Raw genomic sequence first — 21,476 nt, 5'->3', positions numbered from 1 at the left:
TGTAATACAGGAAGTGAAAAAAACAGTGCCTCCAGATACATTGTGTGGATCTAGGGGGAGTTTACTTTGCGTTATTAGGGGCAAAATTTGTAATCTAAACATTTAATCAGACAACAAATGCTGCGCCTTAATACAACCAGACATTAAGACGTTAACCAAGCAAAATTAGGAATAAAATCGGATGGTTAGATGGATACTCCTACATTTTTTTAATCAAATGGAGAGTTTAGGAGAACCTAAAACAAAAAAATCTACTGAAATTTGACGTTTTTTGTCTCAAACTCAGAACCGCAAATGAAACTACTGTGTTATTAGGTCAGGATTTATAATAAAGCTCCCCCCAGTGAGAGGACAAAGACAATGCAAGACAAGAAACAAATTTTATTTAAAACCATACTTACAAGATTCACATTTCTTTGTACAGTCATATTATGTTACATTAACACAAATTAAACTAAAGTTTATACACCAAGTTAGTTTTGTGGTCATGTAGTTTCTAATGCAGTATAATGTTTACTGCTATTCTATATTTCTATGTATTCACATGTCTGCGATAGAGCAAAACAATTTATGCGATTTCCTGTAAATTCTCCAATCATCTGTCATAATACAACATTATCTTACAAACATGACTTAGTATAAAGAAAACTCACGAAGATGCTGTATCCACTGGTGTCCAACATGTTTTAACCTATTTTTCTGTTACTTTTCCTAGAGATACAAATAAATATTGCCCCATATACATGAACGTGCCAATCAATGAAGAGATTTCAGCTTTGTTTTGTAATTTATCTGAAAGTAAATTAAACCTTTAGGTAAATCAGTAAATGGGACATTACTTTTTCATCACTCAGCGTATGAATATGCCAAACCAGCAACATGTGACACTATTTTCGTTGATTTTTGTCTTGTTTTGGCAGCTGCAGTTATCTTTACAGTGAAGGCAGGGATGTGGCCCTGTCTGGTTCCTATACATTCACGTCACTGCTGGGGCTTGATAAGTTGGAGTCTCTCTCTGGAACAGGGAAGTAGCCATTTGTAGTTTTGGTGGCGTCTCCTTCAGGAGCAAAGATGGCCAGCAGCCTCTCCTGCTCCCTTTTGGTTTTGGGTAAATCATCAGATGGTGTGATGAGCAGCTGGATGCGCTGTAAGACACAGATTAAATTAAGACTTATGCTGATTAAACTCCACAGTTAGAGACATACAGTTCATTTAATTAAAGATTTGAAGCCTCCGTAGATGAATATGCGTTTATCTTAAATTAAACATACCTGTTTGAAGGTTCCCTGGGTGGTGCTGATCTTGTATACCATCCACAGGGGGATGCAGACCATAGAGGAGAGAGCGAGCAGCCAGCCGATGACATAGCCCCACAATGGGTATACATACTCATTGTTGTACTTCAGAGGAGTGTATTTAATGAGGGAGAAGGCAAAGGTACCCTGCAGGGGAAAATTACAGCTATTAAAACCAAAGAGTTATTCCAATTTCTGCTAATGAAAGAGAAAAAGAGAGGAAACCATAAAGAGAGGAAGCCTCCTCTTAGTTGCAGCTGCAATTTTTGAAGAAAAGCCTTGATAGTGAGTAATTTGTTTGTTGATACTCACAATGCACGTGGCCGGGGTGAAGAACAACCAACAGTACTTGATGTAAGGTCCTGGGCGGTAGCCAATCATGTCTTCGATGTTGTCGTAAAAGCGATCTGCACCTGCAAAAACACAGTGAAGACCATGTCTTACCACGCTGTGCCTTAAAAGCTGCAGCCAGCAATGAGAGAAAGGATGCGCAGGAAATGGCGCATCCACACTGAGAGATGAAAGAAAGCCTTGCGTCATATGTCCTCTGCTTACCATAGACCCAAGCAATGCAGACGGTCTCAAAGATGGCCATGAAGAGAAGGCACATGCCACTGGCTGCATAATAATCGAAGAGCTGGAAGACGTACATGCCACCCTAAAGAGATAAAAAATGACTTAACTTGACTTTACAAGCTTTGAAAAAACTCTATTAGCACTTTGTTTGTCGCATAAAAAGGAAAATGAACGAGTTAACTGGAAAAGAAAGAGATCCTGCAGGTTTTTATGCATCGCTTCATATAATGAACGACACAGTTCATTATATACGTGTTATAGTGGTCAAACAACAAAGTATGTTCAGGCAGAGGCTTCTTCAGCTCTTTTTCCTGCAACTCTACAAGGTTAAAATTAATAATATTGAACATTACTCAGTTCATTTTGGTTCAAATAGTAACTTGCATCGTCTTATTCCTGCTGTTTGTGTAGATTTCTCTGAGCTGTTGAATTTAAGGCCAAACCTTCAAAGAAATAGTGAGCTTGCGGCTGCCTCTTGAACTTTGCTTTAATGGTGTTTGTTCAAGTTTTAAACTCTCGCTTTTGTCCACGAGTCCATCTTAATCTGGTTCACGTGACTTTTCCTAACTCGTGCGGAACAGCAAACGACTGGTAAGTTGGCGATAAAGCCATGAAACCTTGGCCCATCAATATTTAGTGACATCTTTTTTGGAAGATAACAACATTTTGGTTGAAGAATCAGTGAAAAAGTCACATCAACTAAAATTGTCTGATGGCGTAAAACTGCACATAAAGTTATTGTCTTCCTCACACTTACAACAAAATGATGACTTGTTGACACCTCTGCAGAGCATGCATGCTTCCAGCTGTGCAGAGGTGAAACCATGACAACCATGTTGGACTCTTACAGGCTTTTGTGAGAATAAAACTCGTTTAAAAAGTGATAAAAAGTGAAATGCAGCTGATTTTGAATTGGATCGTAAAAATAATAGTTGGATTTTGGCTGCACTTTTTATACCCATTAATGGTACCAACCTGTTGCTGATTAAACTCTTTAAGCACCACTTACTTTTCCCCGTCCCAACTTTAATTTACATTTTACACAGCGTCAGTTTTGATAGTTTACGTCATATTTTAGGTAATTTGATCCTTTTTGGCAAGATATTTGGCATAAATTGCAGCATTTTAAGAAGCTGAATGTCTGTTGTGTGGTCCCAGAGTGTGACACCTTACCTCCATCAGCATGATGAGGCCCATGAGGAAGGAGAAGAGGGCGACGGCTAACAGGAAGAGCTCCCTGCGGTTCTTGCGCCGGAACACAGCGGGGTACATGTCCACTATCGCTGTCACAAGGCTCTCGACACACACAAACTGAGGGGAAGACAGGCATAGAAAGTTAAGGAGGTAAAACTCCACATTTAATTATCTCCTGAGACCAAAAAGATCAAAGATCCGTCTACCTGGCTGTCCAGCCCCAGAAAAACAATCATGATGAAGAAGAGGGAGGCCCACAGAGGGGAGAAGGGCATCATGGACACAGCGCGGGGGTAGGCTATGAAGGCCAGGCCAGGGCCTGTGGAAAAAGAAAAAACAATGCAGAAAACCTAAACTCTGACCCAAGAGGAAACAGAGTGAAGCCGTCACGTGGCCTCACCAGATTCTGCCACCTCTGAGATGGGAACGTTCTGCTCATACGACATGAAACCCAGGATGGAGAAGATGGCGAAGCCGGCCATGAAACTGGTGCCGCTGTTCAGGAAGCACAGCGACAGGCAATCTCTGCAGCACACAGAGACACAATGCAGCACAGTAAAGCCTCAAATAATCACAAGAAGTTGAGTCTGTTCAAGAATGCCAACGCTGCTTCCATGGCGCACCTGTAGCAGTTATTGTTGTATTTGTTGTAGCTACCCAGAGCGGTCAGAGAGCCCAAACAGATGGCGTAGGAGAAGAAGATCTGGGTGCCAGCGTCCATCCACACCTAACACAGAGAAAACATTCAGACAAACCGCTGCTTGAACCGAAACAAACGCATCTGCCTGGGTTTATATACACCTGCATGCAAAGGTCTGGGAAACCTTTGTTCAAATGTTCCGCTCCTGTAAAAAGTGAAGGAAGCTGAAGGTAAAGATGGCAGATTATCATTTCTGCTTTGTGCAGTCAACCATGCAGCCATTTGGCTACGAAAACCTACAGAATTCACTCTCATACATCTGAAAACAAGTCTTTGGGTGGCTTTCTTGGATCATTGTGCAATTTACAGTCAACTGAAATGGTGACATCCCCCACAAATTCCCCCTAAAAAGAGCGGAATTACTGCAAAAAGCCTTTATGAGCTGAAACGCTTGTTGAAAGGCATTAAATAAATGTGTCGTCTTTAACTTCATGTCTTTTGTAAACACACCAACGTGCCTGGCGTGTTGGGATAACAAGAGGGAGGCACGTGCTGAGCTGTAATCATTGACTCGTGCGAAGGAGCGATGGTTTATTGATCTTCTTTGTCTCAGCATTGATTAACACTTCACGCCTCCATAAATATAAATGTGAAGAAACTTCCCGAGCAGCGCGGAATGATTTGGATTGAATTTAGTAGGATTAGCTTTTTAAAAGTCGACACAAGTGAAAAACAAGTGCTTTGAATCAAATAAAGACGGGGGAGTCTCTCTGGTTTAAAATGCTACTCTGAGCCAAGCAGAGCCAGTTAAAGCTTGTGTGGAATTCGTGTTTACAATCTCAGCGGGGTCCTGGCCCGTGTCATGCCTTTGGTCATCGCCTCTTTTGCTGAGAGCAGATGGACCCAGCAGAAACTACTCTACCCAGCAGAGAACCATGGGACATCTGCACTTCTCCGCAAGGAGAAATGCAGGAAAAAGGCACATGTTGGAATTTTGTTATTAGATTAGAGGGCGTTTTGTGCTAATTTCCTCACTAACACCACGCCAGGCTCTGTGGGAGGCAATTAGCAGATTTTCTTGCTTGTGAAACGTGGCAGTACCTGTGGGTCTGCCAGCCTCCCCAGGTCAGGGTAAAGATAAAACTGGATGCCGATCCCGGCCCCAGGCAGGGTGACTCCTCGGATCAGCAGCACGATCAGCATCAGATAGGGGAAGGTCGCGGTGAAGTAGACCACCTGAGTGGGAAGAGTGTGCAAACAAGAAATACTCCTCTAAGTACGCTCCTTCACGCCAAATCTGTGGGCGGGGATAAGCACTGAATCCCGTCTCACCCACCTTTCCCGTGGATTTCACCCCCTTCCAGATGCAGAAGTAGCACATGACCCAGGCGATGAGCAGACACAGGGCCAGGTCCCAGTTCAGCGAGCCCATGTGGTCGATGCCAGGAGAGATCCTGAGAGCTCTTCTCCTGTGGGACAGAGGTGGGACACGTCAGTTACGCCCCCAGATCACTGTGACCGACTCACAAAGAGTTAAAACTCACTCCCAGAACTCCATGACAGGAGAGGTGGCGTTTGGATCGATGGTTTGGTTCACCGAGGTGTTCCTCCTCTGGAATTCCACACAGTTTTCTGTGGAGGGGGGAGGGGAACATTTAGAAATCCTGCCACATCGTGTGTGAAGTCTTGACTTCAGATGTGCATTTGATACCTGTGTTCCATGTGTTGTTGCAGGACGACCAAGGCAGGTCCCAAGAAAAGGAGAAAGAGAGGTAGAAAATCCCCCAGGCCAGAACGATGATGTAGTAGAAGTTCAGCAGAGTCACTATCACCTGCGTGCCGTAGCCGAGACCTGCACAGGTGACATTTCAGGAGACGGAGCGGTCAGTTCCACTATTATTCAATCCCAATGTCACGCTTTGCCAGTATCCTGCGGTTTTACCTTCAAACAAGGGGCTGATTTTTCTCCAGCAGGTGATGCCGCCCTGACTGGTGTACTGACCCAGCGCCGTCTCCAGGAAGAAGACGGGAACGCCACAGGCGAACAGGAAGATCAGGTACGGGATGAGGAATGCACCTGAGCGGAGAAAGAGAGGACAGGATCACACTTAAACCAGGCTTTTATGCAAGAAGTTCAACTCTAATTCGCTCATAACGCACGCAGTCGAGGTTTAACTTCTACAAGAACTTCTCAACACTAAGTTTCTTTAAAGCGGGTTCCTTCTGATGTCCACAGGTTGCATTTCAGCCCACGCCGCTGCTCTTTTTTCAGCTTTGCTGTTGACGCCCCGTGGGGAATTCGATGATGTTTGGCGTGCTCAGATTTCCGCCTCTCTGTGGGAACAGCTGCTGCGAGCAAGAAGCAACAACAGCTGTCTGACCCCGCTCAACCCTTGACCCTGACCCCGCCTGCCACCCCACGAAGGGATGGAAAGATCGGGGCATTCAGTGTGGCGGCCACACGAGCACGGCTGAAAACCCGGTTGGACTTACATCTGCTTTTATTTGTTTTACCTGAGATGAAGTAAATTTCCCTCTGAAAAACAGATGTTTGATTTGATTTAATTTGATTGCATTTATTCTCATTTTAACCAAACTTCTTTTGGCATTTCCCAAACATGCCAGAGTCCTATTTACACTCCCCTCGCACACGTCGGCGCTTTAACTTGTAACCGAGTGGAATCTCCCTCCATCCTCTCCCACTCACCTCCTCCGTTCTTGTAGCAGAGGTAGGGGAAGCGCCACATGTTGCCCAGGCCGATGATGGAGCCGGCCACCGACAGGATGAACTCCAGCTTGTTGCTCCACTGGCCCCGCTCCTCCATCTTCTCCTCTGAGGGGGGCAGCATGTCCTTGACGCGGTTGTTGCCATTGGGGAGGCCTGCTTTGGCAGAGTTTCCTACAGAACAGCAAAGAGGGATCATAGCAGCAGGCTGTACAGGTAAGAAGGTGGTTTGGATCTGAGCCATTCTCCCGGTTTTCCCTTTAGGCGGTCCAGAAGTGCCAAATGGTGCCAGCTGCAGGGCTGCAGAGCAGCTTCCATACAATGAGATGAAGAAAATACAACAAGGGGAACTCCTTGATGAAGGGCTTACCTTTCATTGCTGCGGCACTTCCAACCGAAGCCGTATCTGGAGGTTTATCTGGAAATGCTCGCGTTTTAGTATTTAACGTGGCTGGCAAAAGGGGGCGGGGGTTTGTAATGCTAAACCGAGGCCAGCCTCCGCTCTCTGTCCCTTCATCTGCAAACACCCCCCCCCCCCCGAGCAAAGTACATCACCTTCCGTGTCTCTCCAGTTAAAATAAGGTGCAACATTAGAGTCCGACAGGATGACATTTGACCTCTCAGTCTCTTGTGACAGTTTCAGCTGCAGCACCTCTGCAGAGGAAACAATGAAAGAAACCGTGAAAGATGATTTTTTCTTTTATTCCAAACTGAATAATGATTAAAAAGTCAACTGTTCAGGTTGCCTAAAAGCCAATTCTGTCCTCTCAGTGCATCAGCCTGGAGGCACAACATCCAGCAGGTGGCGGGGATGTAAAGTCATGTGACAACAAGGCAGAAGTTACGCAATTTGTCTTTGTTTATTATATCGATGCATTGCGACCTCCCGCGAGTGCATTTTTTTAACCGTCTATTCCTGTAGAGTGACAGAGGTGAGCCACTCAGACAGAGGCTAAAGCAGCTGAAGTCAGTTCACACCGGATTGGACCCGGCTGAGTTAGGACTGGACATCAGAGCAACCCACAGGCTCCACCCACAATCCACAGATCCCTTCTGTTCCTGTGGCAAAACTGAAAAAAAAAAACATTTTCCAGCAAAGAGACATTCCTGATGACTGAAAAACAGCAAAAAGCACAACCAGAATTCATCGTTCATCTATAGAACAGAGCGCCGACACATGCTGCTGCATGTCCTGGGTGGCACAGGCTTAACCTACAACCTGTATAGAATGGCCAGAAGTCATTTTAGGAGTCAAAGACCAGGCTCAGATGTCCTCCGTGGCAAAAGCAACAGTTTCCAAACATGAAAATTAACTTTAAGTGGATTTACTCAAAGAAAAAACAGTGCAATTATCAACCATTTGACTAGGAATAGTTTATTAAAGGTGAGAAAACAAAAAAAAAAAGCCACAATCCATTTGTTTAATTGCTTAAAAGCTATATACATTATAAATAAATCCACTACATTACAACCACTGTTTCCCCTAGTCTTAAGTCCTACATATTGAGATGTTACTGTCTGAGGGAAGCAGTTCAGGAGGTCATGGGACCGTTTGCACTGAATACAACAGCTTGATCAGGTGGGTGTTTATTTGACTGCGAGTACGGAAACCAGAGCCACTAACTGTTCAGGGAAGAGCCGGTGGGTGAGTTTAGACCTAAAGCTGCTGCTGGAGGACAGGGGGGGTTATTTCTTGTGCTTTACAGACTGACAGATACAGCAGCACTCACAAGTCGTCTCTTTCCTCTGACATTCAGCCAGAGTCACCCTGTCGCCGGGATTCTGCGTGAGGCGCTCAGTCACTTCGCCCGTTTTTAGCGCTAACTGCCCTGCTGAGGCTCTGGATGTGGAGCTGCCGGGTTCAGGTGGGACGCCGAGGCCCACGGGACCGCCGACGACGAGGGGAGGGTCTGCACGACGCTGGACAGCACGACCACGCTCTCCTCCACCGCCTCCTCGTCCACCAGGACGCCGCCCGCGCCGGCAGCCTTCCGGGAGCAGTCCACGCAGATGTAGTCTTCGTTCTCCGCCATTTCGCACGTCACGCCCACGCACACCTGGTGGAACCACTCGTCGCAGCCGCCGTCGCACTGCACCCAGTCCACCTGGAGACACAGTGCACATGTTTCAATGAGTCGTCTCAGATTGGATACATTCACAGATGACCCATTTAAATGGGTTTGCAGCAGAAACTTCACAGTTTCACTGTCTCCACAGACGCCTCAGCTCTGATTCGCTGCCCGGCGGACACCAGGGTGACCCACACTGGCCACTGGTTAACTCGGTGCAAAGCTGTCAGAGCCGGGTCCGTAATGCATCGCATAAACGTGGCCTGTTAATACGTTATGTGTAACTCTCTTTAAGGTGTTCCAGTGCTGTTATCAGCTGTTGATATTCAATAAAGTTACATGGGATGTTCAACAGGGAAAGAAACACCGTCCTTCAGCTGACTGGAGATGGCAGAACTTGATCAATTGATCTGAATTTGATTGCCTCCACGAACACAGACGGTAAAAACGTCTGAAGCCCACATTGCTTTAAACTTATAGCTCCAAACGAAGCAGCTGTTAGCCATTGTTGTATCATATGGGCAGAGCACAGGAGGTTTTTCCTTCTCCTTGCTTTCACATCAGTATATGCGCCGATAACCAATTTGTTGACATGGCAACAGGAGACCACAGCAAGCCGGTGCTGGTGCCAATGACTTTGAGCACAGCTCCTGTCGTCCATATTATTAGAAAACGCAAAAGAATATTGAAACACAGGTTCAGTTCTAATAAAGATGCACAGTCACTCCTCGGAGTTCTGTTACTCGCTAACCTGCAGCTGCGTCTATCAATCATCTATGTTTCCTTGTTGTGTCACTTTTATGGCAACACATGTCTGGATCCAAGGTGATGGAAGTCAGAGGTGTGCTGGGAGGGAAGTGTCAGGCTAACAAACCGTCTCCATACCTTGTCTTTACACGGCCTCTGGCAGTTCTTCGCAGCACACACTGCGTTCTCATCGTTGGAGTCCTCAGCGCCTGACCAGTCGTATTTGGAGGGAATGTCCAGGATCTTCTTCTCTTTCCTCTTCTCGAGTCCCTCCCTGATGGCCTCTGCCTTTGCGGCCGCCTTCTCCTTCCTCTTCCTCTCCTTCTCCTCCTTGGCCAACCGTTTGGCCAGCTGCTTCATCTCCCTGTTCTTTTCCAGGTTGAGTTTGAGCTTCTTCTTCTTGGCTTTGCCGCCCAGGCCAAGTTCGAGGCCGACCCTCTTTAGCTCTTTGGACTTGGACGGTCGGATTTCTCCCATTGCGGCGGCCCCCCCGACAGCGGCGGCGGCCATCAGCATCTGGTGGTGCTCGGCTCTCTCCAACTTCCGTTTCCTCTTCTTCTCTGAATCTTTGAGTTTGATTTTCAGGGGCTTCTCCATCAGGGAGTTGTCAGGCTGGAGAAAAGGTTGAGACGATAAAATCAAAAACGATAGCTTCCTTTTTGATGCTGAAGACAGGTTTGACGAGTGTAATTAGATCAGCAGAAAGATAAATTCACACATTCTCAATCGCATTCGCAGCAGCTTCCAGCTGTCGCAATTATGTTACGCAATCAGTGACCTTCTTACCTCCATGACCTGCAAGAATCTCTCCTCAGAGGGAGGGTGCGTGGCCTGCAGGATCCTCCAGATGTGCTGGGTCTCATCCAGGGACACCTCCAGCAGGTCTCCCAGCATCATCAGTTCCTCCAGCTGGGCCTTGGCCTGCGGGGACAGCTCCAGCACTGGCGGTTCCAGGCTCCGAGGTACCAGAGGGGTCTTCCTGGGCTGCTTTCTGGGTGTGCCCAGGTCTGACAGATACATTTGGGATTATCAGCATGTTTCTCTCAGAGAAAACAAGGAAACGAAACGCTCAAAGAGCAATTAGGCAACGAAAACAAACTCACTTTGCACACAGGACTTGGAGGCTGACGAGTAGGCGTGTTCGGCACAGAAGGAAGGAGTGGCAGCCGGCCACATGTGACTCACCACCTCCTCCGACTTGACTGGAATCTCCTCGTCACAGAACAGGTAGGGCTTCACCTCACCCGGGTCCTGCTCAGGCAAACACCAGAAAAGAATCAAAAGGAGCTTCAACGACTGCCTGAGCTCACACCTTTGCTCCCACGCGTACCTTCATGTCATAACCATAAGTCTCCCTGATGTCCTCGTCTGAGTCCGTCTCCTCGTCGTCGTAGTCGACAGACTGGCGTGGCGACGTGGCTCTGCTGAAACCGGACTGCTGGAACGTCTGGATGTGGCCCTAAGGAACACACAGCTGGAGTCTTTAGACACCTTTCCTAAAATCTCATTTGAATACTTTGAGCATTTTCCAGGTCAACTCACAAGCTTTTCCAGCACAAATGCTTCAAAATAACATTCTTAGTTAATAAAATGCAACAAATGGCTTAAATTTTGATCAATTCCTAATTAAAAATGTAAAGTTTATCAACTCTTTTTGCATATACACACAAATCCACGACTCAGATCAAGTGAGGCTCCCTCCTATCTACTAATCTTAAAAGCAAATCTTTAAATCAGGTAGCGGTTTACTACGAAAGCTGGCAAATAAACAGTTTTAAGGAGTTTAGAACAAAAGAAATACAAGAGATTTCGAGGATTAACAGCCCCGGTACAGACCCTGCACATCTTTGGGAAATAAGACTCCTGTAGCTCCCTGCATTTCTTTAAGTTGAAGTGCCCTCTTCTGGTTCATTGCTCATTTACAAGTGCCTTCGGAGCTACTTCTGCAGCTACAACCTGTGCCTCAGGACAGTTTCTCACAGACCAAAACAGTTAGAGCAAAGATGTTGGAGCTACCTGCAGGTCGGGGTTGGCGGCAGCTTTCTGCAGCTCAGCATTGATGATCTTCTCCGTTTTCTCCCTGGCCGCCTGCTCCACCATGCGCTGGCTCAGCACAGACAGCTTTGCCAGGGCGGAGGACAGCTCCTCTGTGGCGAGAGCTTGGCGTGCTCGATCCTGGTGGGACAGTCAGACGGTGTGAGGAGAAATCAAAGGAAAAGCTTACACATTTCAGCGCTGGTCGGGGCTGCCGTACCTGCCAGCTCATGGCCCGCTCTGTCAAACACTGCAGCGCTTCTCCTTCTGGCAGACGCACCGGCAGCTTCTGCAGCGACACCAGCAGCGACAGAATGGTCTCCAGCCTCGGCCTCCTCGACCGCTGGCACAGCGGACACAGGAATTTAGAGTCTTTGCTGTTGCTCTGCCAACCCACACCGACTTTCTTCTGGGTTCCCGTCTTCGGCAACGGGACGCACGCTCCGTGGAACCAGTCCTTACACAGCTCGCACTGCAGCATGAAGCCGCTGGCCGTCTTTCGACAAAGGCAAAACTTGACCTCCTCGATGCGGTCTGCCATGGCCATCTTGGCTAAATTGGCAGCACGGAGCGAGTGAATGGCCTCCACCTCTTTCTGCTCTTTGGTTTTGAAGGCAGCCACCACAGTGGAGGGGTCCCGCACCTCCTCGAGGCTCTCATCCAGGTCGCTCAGGGCGTCGGGATCAAAGCCTCCCCTCTCCTTTTCCATCAGCTCCTTGACGCACTTCCGCTTGCTCTTGCTGTTGCCGTATATTCCGATGTCCACACGAGGACTAAGGACCTGAGAGAAGAGGGGAAACGTGTTAACAACTCAAAGATTCTGAGGCACGTCTGAGGCAAAGCCTCAAATCAAACGGCCCACCTGCAGCAGGGTGTAGGTGGAGTTCTTCTTAAGGAAGGTGCGGGCAGTGCGATCCCTCCAAGCTCGGGCCGCAGCCACCTGAGACTCCACCTGAGCCAGCGGATCGAGTCGGACGGGGATGGAGCGACCCCTGGCCAGCAGGCTCTCCAGCTGCTCCAGGTAAGCGTAGCTGGTTCCGCTCTGGATGGCCTCCACCTTTGAAGTCCACTCCTTGGCCTTTTGCAGAGCTTCTCGCAGGGCCAGAATATTCGGCAGATACGCCGGGATGTTCCTTGCCTCCAGCACAATGCTCTCCAGGGTCACCATGCTGTGGCGAGGCCTGGGTTTACAAGAGGACAGAGAAGCAGGGGATGAACGTACTCAGTGAGGGAGGACGTGCCGCAGAGTTTAACAGTGTTCATTTACTCAAACTGAGGGAAGAGGAAACCGACTGAATGTGAGCAAATATATTTTGAGAAAACTCGCTAGAACGTAAAATGTAGCATCTGTTTTCGCCTCATCCCTCCACCGTGTTCTTGTTGTTCAGCTCACAGCATCATCTGGCCTGTTGGTTGGACAGTAAGACAAGGAAAACAGCGGCCAAATACGGCAAAGGCGACTATCAAATGAAACCGAATTCTCCTCAGAGCAATGTGTGGATCCCATGTGGCACAAGGCTCAGATAAAAATAAACGGAAAAAGATTTGTTTCAGCACAAAGTTGCTGTTTGACAACAGAAGTTTTGATGTGGTTGTACTGAAATCACAAAGACTCCACTTTGGCATTTGGCCAAAAGTGACCACATCTAGAGGGTGGATCCTCGAAAGCTGATTGGACGAAAGGGATTCAATTATTTTCAGAAGGACCACCAGCACAGTAACCCGAATCTAGATGGAGTAAGACCTGCACTTTAAGGCACTTCCTCGCCGGCTTTCACGTCTAACAGGAATAACTTCATCCATCAGTCATGAAATCGGAGTGAAAGGCACTTGATGGCCACACTTTGACCTAAAAGCCTTACCTGGCCTGCAGGCAAGCGCGCGCCTTGTCCTCCCATCTCTCTGAGACAGTGAGCACCTCTTGCAGCTCAGCCATGGCCTTCTCCACAGCGTGGTGTGGGGCCAGACCCACTCCAGAGTCTATCAGCCTCTTCATCAGCTCCAGAGTGACACGGTGAGGCTCAGCCAGGGTGACACGCACCTGGGAAGAAGAGAGCTCACTGCTTCAGCTGTTTTACTACTTAAAGCAGAGTCCAATACATGCTGTTACAATTAAAACAACTCGTAAAAACCGAGCAAAGCATCCGAAGCTGACCTCGTCGAGCCAGCGCGCCTGCTGCAGCTGCTGCTTGAGTCTGGGCAGCTCTGGCAGCTCCACATCCAGGCCGCTGCCCAGGTCCAAAAGTGCCTGAAGCTTGGAGGAGTCGGGCATCTCGTCCGAAAGTGCCACCTGGGCTCGCTCATGGAAGTCCTCCACGTTCTCCAGTAACTCCTGAAGACACGTGGGAAGTGAAGGAAATGGTTAAAGTTGGGCTGGATGGGACTGCAGCTGGGTTCGGTGGAATAACAGATGGGACTAACTTTGACTTGTCGCGCCTGGCTGATGATGCAAGGCAGCTTGTAGAGCTGGTTCACGAAGGCTTTGAGCTCATCCACGGTCAGTTTAGTGCGATTACGACTGCTCTCAGAACGGAGGCGGCTGCTGCAGAAACATACGGAGAACACCCTCAGTTCACTTTTAACCTGCTTAGTAACCAACACAAATCCCCCAACCTTCAGTACTCAGTCAGCGCTTCTCTGCTGGGTTAAATTACAGGTTTTAGTGCACCCTGAGAACAGACCTGTGCCTCTGCTTGCGGCTGAGCAGCAGCTGGGCCACAGAGGAGCACGTCTCCGCTTCTTTGACCATCTCCCTCAGGCGATGGAACAAAGCGTTCTCAGGATACTTCCTGTCCTCTGCATCCTCCAGCAAAACCTTGAGCTCAATAAGATCTACGAGTTAGAGACAAAAGGAAGGCGACTAAAGTGAGTAAAACCTCACGGAACATGAGAAGCACAGCCTGCACCATGTTTGGCTCATTTCACCTCGATTTCTGTCTGATGCTTTTTACCTTTCTTATTTTTCTGGTCTGCTGCCAAAGCCTCTGTGACCCTTTTCGCCCAGGTGTCATAGGACTGCGCCCGTGTCTTCACGCCATACAGCATGGAGGGAAACTCCTCCAGATCGTAGCGGTACCTGAAATTACGATGCAAAGAGAATAAGATTTACTTTAGAAGAAAGAAAGTAATACCAGGCCTGGAAGGCACCGACTGGCGTATCGATTTGCACCTTATTTAGGCTATAAAATCGTGCAAAAAATGCATTTTTTGGCCATGTTTAAGTGTTCAGCATCTCACCGAAGACACTTGTCGCCGAGCGGACATTCGCAGAGATCTGTTGCATGGTGGAGACAAACCAGCCGGTCCGGGCTGCAGGAGCAGGTCAGAGCAGACAGGAAACAGGTCGTCTTGCACTTGTAACACTGGCGCTCGTCATCTGGAACAAGTTCAAACACTTCCTGCGCCGACGACAGCACCCCCTACAAGACAAGAAATCTCAGGATTCAACCCGAGGAACCGGGCAAGATTATCCTCTTTAAGCCACACTGTCAACACAAGAAGAACTTCACCATCTCTTGGACAGCTTGTCTGAGCTTCGCCTCCTCTTCTATCATCTCTCCCATCTCCTTGAAGACGGCGGCCGCCAGCTCAACGTCGAGGCTCTCTGGGTCGGCGGCCATCTTGCACAACAGCTCCTCGTGGGAGAAGACGCAGTAGCGGCGGAGTCGCCGGTAATGGGCAACGCACTGGCGGCCCATTGGTAGCTGAGAGACACGTGGAAAAAACGAACAGTGAAAAATACATTCAAAGTTGAGTGTGAAAATGAGATTTGCTTCTCTTCTCACCCAGTCAGCAGTGCAGAAGTTCACAGCTTCTGCAAAGTTGTAGCCCTGGTTGAAGCCGCTGTGGTAGGCCCGGGGGAAGGTCACCACAAACTCTCCAGCACACTGATTGGTCCTGTACACCTGAGGGAGAAACGCACATCAAAGATTAATGCGGACAACATTTGTACTGAGCAAATGGAAAATGGGCCCTCGGCTGCGGTCACATACGGGGACACCGTGCTCCATGAGGACATTGGGATTCATGATGGTGACCAGCTGGTGAAGGAGGTCCGGTTGGGAGTCAAACAGCTCTGGAGCGAGCTTTTTCATGACAGCTTCCAGCTTCTCTGCTGCAGAGGCCGGCACTCCGTACCAAGTCTTGGGTTCCCCCCTGGGAAACACAGCAGTGGGAAGGAATTTCAGACAGACGGGTGGACGAGCATGAGGTGTTGCACCTAAATGCGTTGCCCCTGCTTTCTCACCAGTGTAGGAAATTGATGGAGTAGCTCCAGTGGTCCTCGATGTGCCAGCAGAAAGAGGAGAAACACATGCCCACATAGAGCCAGGGCACCTTCATCCCCGATATGTCCACATTGATGTGGGTGAGCACAGACTGCTCCAGCACCGGCATGTTGTTCAGGTTCCAGCCTGAATTTGCATATTCCTGACATGAAAGGAATGATTTTACTCGATGCAGCTCCACTGTACATCAGCCTGAATACACACTGTGTAAGCTGGGCTTATAATTAAGCTAAAATTGCAGCCATGAATGCAACAAGGCCAAAACCACGATATTCGACCTTTATCCATGAGAAAGGCCGAGCAACATGGTGAAAGGCTCTCACCTCTTCATCTCCCAGAAGCCTCCTCTTGCCGTCCCTGAGAGGAAACCCGCTGCCCACGTCCTTGGAGCTGATGTCAGCTCCGTACTCTACGATGACATCCTCCTCGATGCTGCTGACCAGGCGCCAGAACTCCTTCTCTACCAGCTCTGTGGGAACCATCTGAGGGCACAAGGTAGACGTCATGAAATCCTGTTTCTCAACACTAAAAGGCCTGAGATCACGTGCAGATTGCTCTGTAAATTCGTTCTGCTTACATGAACAGGCATGTTAAAATAGTCAGATTTGAAGTGGTCGGCCATCTCTCCGAAGGTCTGCAGCGTGTACTCCCTCACAGCCTGCTCGAAGCCGAAGGCCTCCCTGGGTTTACTGCACTCCTGTGAGACCAGAAGCAAAACATCACGAGCACTTTGCATCAAATGCTCACTCTGAGGGGGTGAAAATGAGCCATTATGGGGGAAAAAGAACTAAAACTAAATTCAAAAGAATAACAAAAAGCCCTTCTGGGTTAAGATCTTATACTTTATCATAATAATCCCATGATGGGGGGTTCAAACACTCATATCTTCACTCAGGATCCCTGGATTTATCAGAGGTCACCCCCTACCTCAGCGACACACTTGGGACAACGCCAGTCCCCCTTGGGCACGTCCTGCAGAGGCGGGATCAGGCAGAAGGTGTGGTAGCTGTCGTCACAGCCGTCGCACAGCAGGAGCCGGTCCTCTTCATCTCCCCGGCCACACATCAGGCAGAGGTAAAGATCAATCTGGGGGTCCGAGCCACAGGAGACACAAGGATCACCACAACTTGTGGAGATTCTCAACAGACGCAACAAAAAGGAACTGGAGTGTAAAAAAAACACAAATCGCTCTCACAAAGTTGACCTCCAGGGTCTCCTTCCGGGGTCGCATTTTGATGGCGAAGGCCTGGGCCTTGAGGTGACGCTGCTTCTTATTAAATCCATCGTCTGGGTGAAAGGGGGCAGAGCGCCAACACTGTTAATCTGATGCTTGGGATCTGCCGTGTTTAAAAAGTAAGCCACTTACCAGCGGACACGATCTCCAAACCAACCATTTTGGGACTTGTTCCGAAGATTTTGAGGCCTTTTGGATCCTTATTTTCCCTCTGGAGAAACACAGCAACAAACACAGCAGCAGACGGTCAAACAGAGAGATTCTGCTGAAAAACTGAAAGTTCAGATGGCCTCTGGTAAGCATCACCTTCTGATGTTCTGGTCTGAATGGCTGATACAAATAGTTGCTCTGCCTTTTACCTCTGGCTTTAGGCGCCTGGAGCGTCTCTCAGGAAGCAGCCGCTCTTTGGTTTGTGTCGGATCGCCCTCCCGGTCTTTCTCCTCCTCCTCGTCTTGCTCCTCTTCATCCATCGCTTCCTCGCCAACTCCCTCATCGACTTCTTCCCCATCATTTTCCTCATTATAGAGCCGTTGGAGGCCCTGATCGAGACAATGAGCGGAGTTGAGAGATAAAACTGAATGAAACGACTCTTCGAGGTCCAAATTTACAGAAGTTGTTCAGTTATGCTTTTAAAGGGGAACTCTGGTATTTTTAAACTAGACCTTATTTCTGGCATGAAATACGTTCATCTACTCACTGAGAACAGTTTGGTGAAAGTCGGCGCCCTTCGGAAGATATTTAGATAACTGGAGATCCATATAACGGAGTGAACGGGGCTTAGAGGATGCAGCCTCTAAATAAGGCATTATCTGTCTTTATTTCACCAATACTTTAAGAAGAATGAATGAATGAACGTGTGCTATAGCTCTGTTAGCTCATAGCTGCTGTTATGTGGCTACTTGCAGCTATAGGAGAGCTAACGGAGGGATTTCTACACAGGCACTCTACTGGGACCACTTGATCCACACGCCCCCCTGCAGCACAGCTCATTCACTCCGGTAAGAACGTTCATCTTACTCAAAGTCGTCGTTCACTTTGTCAAAATCTGATAAATATCCTGCCATGTTGCACAAAACTATCAGCAGCAAACTCTGAGTGAAGTTAGCCGACTGTCACAGAGCACGGAGTGAATAAACTGTGCTGCAGGGGGGCGTGTGGATCAAGTGGTCCCAGTAGAGTGCCTGTGTAGAATTCCCTCCGTTAGCTCTCCTATAGCTGCAAGTAGCCACATAACAGCAGCTATGAGCTAACAGAGCTATAGCACACGTTCATTCATTCATTCTTCTTAAAGTATTGGTGAAATAAAGACAGATAAAGCCTTATTTAGAGGCTGCATCTTCCCCAACTCTGTTATGTGGATATACGCCGTCGTATTTCATGCCAGAAATAAGGTCTAGGTTTAAAAAAACGTGTGTTATAGCAACACCAAAGGTGCACGACAGTGGACTGTGATCCAGAGTGCAACAGTGTATGAATCTAATTGGGAATGCTTGAACTTCCAGACCGGCTGACCAAAAACACTGCATTCCTGTGCCAATTGACCCCAAAACCCCCCGAAGTTCAGCAAAAACAAGCAGCACGACAGGTAAAGAGCGGCGAGCACCACTCACGGTTAGCGTGGCTCCAGACTGGAAGAGCTCGTAGGGGTAAAGGATTCTCTCATAGTGTGAGCGCAGGAGGGAACCGGTGCCTTTGCCCGGTGGGAAGCCCATTCTGCCGGACACTTTGGACCAGATCTTCTCTTTACACACCGTCTCAAAGCCGCCTTCGGATGAGACGATCTGAAACGCAATATGAGAGACGCCTGGACTGTTAGAACCAATTACACCATCCAGGAAAGATCAAGGTTCAATAATAAGCTATCACAATGGAGGAGGTTTTGCCTTGCTGAGCTGATAGAGGTCCAAAATCTTTCTCTCCACATGGGGGAACCGAATCTTGGATCCCTGCAGCTCCCAGAACTTTGCGATTTGATCCAGGAAGTTGAGTTTAACTCGAGTGAGAGCCTGAGCATGCAGGAGAGAGAGGACAGATGAATAATCACAGGAACTCAGTGTTTCCCTGCTTCACTCATTGGCCACCTCAGACTTCTGAACAGCTGCACATCCAAGGCTTTAAAGTCACGGGAAAACCTGATAAAAATGTTTACTGGAGTTTCCTGGACATAAAACCCCACAGCTGGGAGCAGAGTCTGCACACTTTCTATCCGGAGTACTGATGAGTTTCCGCCATAAAGGCTCTGAATTCCCATCAGGATCCTTGGTCCTGATGGGAGGCCCCACCTGGAACAGCTGTGTTAGTCTGGTCTAGCTTCCATCTTTTTATTAAAACTACACAATGTAAATGTATTTCAGTGCAGCAGTTTCTGATGTCAGACGTATTATAGCGTATTATTTTGCTGCCACCTGTGGGCGCTCCCATAAAAACGCAGGACACCCCGCTGGTCCTTTACCTTTGCTCTGATGTGGAAGAGACAGACTTCTGCTCTGTGATGGAGTGACCTGTGCTTCTTTGTCAGCTCCAGCTGACTTAAACCAATGATAATGATAATAATACAAACCCTGAACAACCTTCACCCATCAATGATGTGAGGTGGCGTTTTAGTGGGAAACTCACCTCAAGTTCATTCAGTCTTTGCACTCTTGGAGTGAAGCGAAAGTTGCGAACATCGCAGGCGAATGGAGGCTGCCAGTCCTGACAAACAGGAAAAACCAAACATGGTCTCTTGCTGCAACAATTTTAACAACCACAACAATTTAAATAATGTTAAAAAAGAAGAAAAAAAAATCGGGGTTTTTTTAAACTTTGAACAATGCAACAGTCTATAAAATCCCTCTTTTTGGACACACTGAAGCGTGATAATGCGTCCTGGCCACAAAGTTTGAAATCCTTTAAAGTTTTTCATGCCCCTGACTGCTTGAGAGTCTTAAAAACGCACAGACATGAGCTCCATGTCACCTTTTTTACGGTGTGACAGGAGCTCCGGGCCTACATGTGGCCCAATGTTGCTTCATGGCAGCTAACAAGGTCTCATTATTGGGATGGCTAGCAGTCAGGAAAACAACAACAAAGCATTAGTGACTCCAACTGTTGACTTTATCCCTCTGCCCCTTTAAAGCCTAATACGGTGACCAAAAACAAAGAGAAACCGACGTCACACACAACATTTAACAGAATGCGTTTAGCTCGGTGTGATGAAATTAAGCTTTACTTGACCTTAATGGCAACTCGTCATGTCGCTGTCTTTGAATCCACGGAGGCCCAAAGTAAAGCACAATTTCCTGGGTTAAAAATGTGGGAATTTACCTGGGGAGGTCGGATCTTGCAGATGCCGCTTTTCTCTGCAATGGGTCGGATTTTGTTGATAAATCCTAAAGGATCCGAGAATTCCTCCCAACTCGGCTCAAACACCGGGCATTCAGGAGGGGGGACGAACTCGGCAAAGGCAGACATGTCGGAGTGGTTCCAGTTAATCAGTCCTTACTAATAATGCCAAAAAAAATGTACAGAGACGAGATCAATAGTCCATGGTTTTAAAAGTAGTTGTCTTTTTGGGGAAGTTCCTCCGCGTCCATGTTAAATCACCTCAGTGCTTGTTCCTCCATCATTTGTAAACAGCGGGCCGAGCCAGGCCCGGGAGTGTTCACAGCACCCCTACCCTACCTGGGACGCAGGGCAGGGTTACTTCCATATGTCACCATTCCTTCCTTCACACGACAGCTTCACTAAAAACACCCCTGCTGAACGCACTTGGCCGAAATGCCAACAGTCCGGAAAGGATCTGGAAGTAAGTTTGTCAACATAAAGCAAAACTCTCCGGTGACTGCTGTGTTATGTAACGCAAGCTAGCGTTGTTGTCGTTACGTCTCAGTACCTGAGAAGTCCATGATTCCTTCGTGATGATCCATTTCCAAAGTTATCAACGCTTGGCCTCGGTCCTTTGGATAGCCCTAATGAACATTACCTAACGCAATCACCCACGCTCGTCGGGCTTCCTCAAATAAGCTCCAGTCTTTGCATACACTTCTGAAAGTGCCACTCAAACTGGATCACAGCAAGGGGGGAGGCTAAGAGCAAGCTCACATTGTTGACTGACGTCTTCACTCCACACATCAACCCCCATTCATTTTTAGCACTCGAGATAGTGTAAAACTAGCGTAAAGCTAATTTGGTAGGCTAAAATCAGCTTAGCTGCCGCTACGCAACGTTGCTAACATGGTCGTAACACGACCAAAATCGCTTGACGAAGATAGTTTGCTATGGTTGGAATATGTTAAATAAAATCACACAGAAAAAGACAACAAGCTGTTTGTTTAGTTTTAGCAGAGATGACTTTTCGTATCATTTGACGTCGTCTGCTGTAGCCACATAAGCTAACTTGCTAACGAAGACTAGCAAGGAGGGGAAAATCCATTGTGGTGCGTTTAGGAACACTCGGAAAGACGTTTTTTCGTGTCATAAACACGCGTTATTGCAATACAATTGAGCTGATCATATAGGTGCTCAAATTATCAAAATAAACAACCAAATAAGAGGACAAAACAACCATAGAGTGGTGCCAAATACATCTGAGGAATTAACCACAAATTGGACTGGCATGGTTTGTGTCTCATTCAATCCAGGTGACTTGATCCCTGTTTGGATCACAGGTGGATCTGTACCCAGGAGCCTGTTGT

At 47.8% G+C, this 21,476-nt stretch overlaps 2 protein-coding genes across 4 annotated transcripts; both read right to left on the bottom strand.

The window, feature by feature from the left end:
* Nucleotides 1-366: 366 nt before the first annotated feature.
* On the bottom strand, nucleotides 367-6,831 carry LOC140282736 (sodium- and chloride-dependent GABA transporter 2-like). The gene is made up of 15 exons (XM_072377284.1): nucleotides 6,801-6,831; nucleotides 6,413-6,604; nucleotides 5,648-5,782; nucleotides 5,417-5,557; nucleotides 5,250-5,337; nucleotides 5,042-5,174; nucleotides 4,807-4,941; nucleotides 3,689-3,792; nucleotides 3,466-3,590; nucleotides 3,272-3,384; nucleotides 3,045-3,182; nucleotides 1,851-1,953; nucleotides 1,608-1,708; nucleotides 1,272-1,442; nucleotides 367-1,145 (listed from the first exon to the last, which is right to left on the bottom strand). Exons 1-15 carry the CDS (start codon nucleotides 6,805-6,807, stop codon nucleotides 969-971), a joined length of 1,863 nt encoding a protein of 620 aa, XP_072233385.1. The 5' UTR covers nucleotides 6,808-6,831; the 3' UTR covers nucleotides 367-968.
* A 1,292-nt stretch (nucleotides 6,832-8,123) lies between these two features.
* kdm5a (lysine demethylase 5A) lies at nucleotides 8,124-21,230 on the bottom strand. 3 transcript variants are annotated; one of them, XM_072377279.1, is made up of 29 exons: nucleotides 20,675-21,230; nucleotides 20,107-20,581; nucleotides 19,417-19,494; nucleotides 18,684-18,806; nucleotides 18,411-18,581; nucleotides 17,160-17,339; nucleotides 16,933-17,011; nucleotides 16,762-16,853; nucleotides 16,494-16,652; nucleotides 16,144-16,263; nucleotides 15,890-16,048; nucleotides 15,527-15,708; nucleotides 15,273-15,435; nucleotides 15,066-15,185; nucleotides 14,790-14,984; nucleotides 14,518-14,699; nucleotides 14,232-14,356; nucleotides 13,962-14,112; nucleotides 13,702-13,822; nucleotides 13,436-13,612; nucleotides 13,143-13,321; nucleotides 12,143-12,461; nucleotides 11,501-12,061; nucleotides 11,263-11,421; nucleotides 10,577-10,705; nucleotides 10,350-10,497; nucleotides 10,033-10,253; nucleotides 9,385-9,858; nucleotides 8,124-8,535 (listed from the first exon to the last, which is right to left on the bottom strand). In XM_072377279.1, exons 2-29 carry the CDS (start codon nucleotides 20,251-20,253, stop codon nucleotides 8,251-8,253), a joined length of 5,199 nt encoding a protein of 1,732 aa, XP_072233380.1. In that variant the 5' UTR covers nucleotides 20,254-20,581; nucleotides 20,675-21,230; the 3' UTR covers nucleotides 8,124-8,250. The 3 variants fall into 3 exon arrangements, with proteins under 3 accessions (XP_072233380.1, XP_072233379.1, XP_072233381.1); XM_072377278.1 differs by having other exon boundaries at nucleotides 20,107-21,230; XM_072377280.1 differs by having other exon boundaries at nucleotides 13,702-13,819; nucleotides 20,107-21,230.
* Between the last annotated feature and the right edge of the window lie 246 nt (nucleotides 21,231-21,476).

This window comes from Leuresthes tenuis, unplaced genomic scaffold, assembly GCF_036924035.1.
Source record: "Leuresthes tenuis unplaced genomic scaffold, fLeuTen1.0.hap1 SCAF_23, whole genome shotgun sequence".
NCBI classification, from domain to species: domain Eukaryota; kingdom Metazoa; phylum Chordata; class Actinopteri; order Atheriniformes; family Atherinopsidae; genus Leuresthes; species Leuresthes tenuis.
This window is presented reverse-complemented; position numbering and strand designations above follow the sequence as displayed.

What these genes read in the sequence shown, in the direction of transcription:
- LOC140282736 (XM_072377284.1), bottom strand. An exon ending in CCTGTCATGGAGTTCTGGGA is followed by an intron (nt 5,175 to 5,249) that starts GTGAGTTTTAAC and finishes TCTGTCCCACAG; the next exon opens with GAGAAGAGCTCTCAGGATCT. An exon ending in CCCAGGGAACCTTCAAACAG is followed by an intron (nt 1,146 to 1,271) that starts GTATGTTTAATT and finishes TGTGTCTTACAG; the next exon opens with CGCATCCAGCTGCTCATCAC.
- kdm5a (XM_072377278.1), bottom strand. Translation starts at nt 20,253, where the DNA reads ATGTCTGCCTTTGCCGAGTTCGTCCCCCCTCCTGAATGCCCGGTGTTT. An exon ending in TCCATCAATTTCCTACACTG is followed by an intron (nt 15,436 to 15,526) that starts GTGAGAAAGCAG and finishes TGTGTTTCCCAG; the next exon opens with GGGGGAACCCAAGACTTGGT. An exon ending in GCCAGGCGCGACAAGTCAAA is followed by an intron (nt 13,613 to 13,701) that starts GTTAGTCCCATC and finishes ACGTGTCTTCAG; the next exon opens with GAGTTACTGGAGAACGTGGA.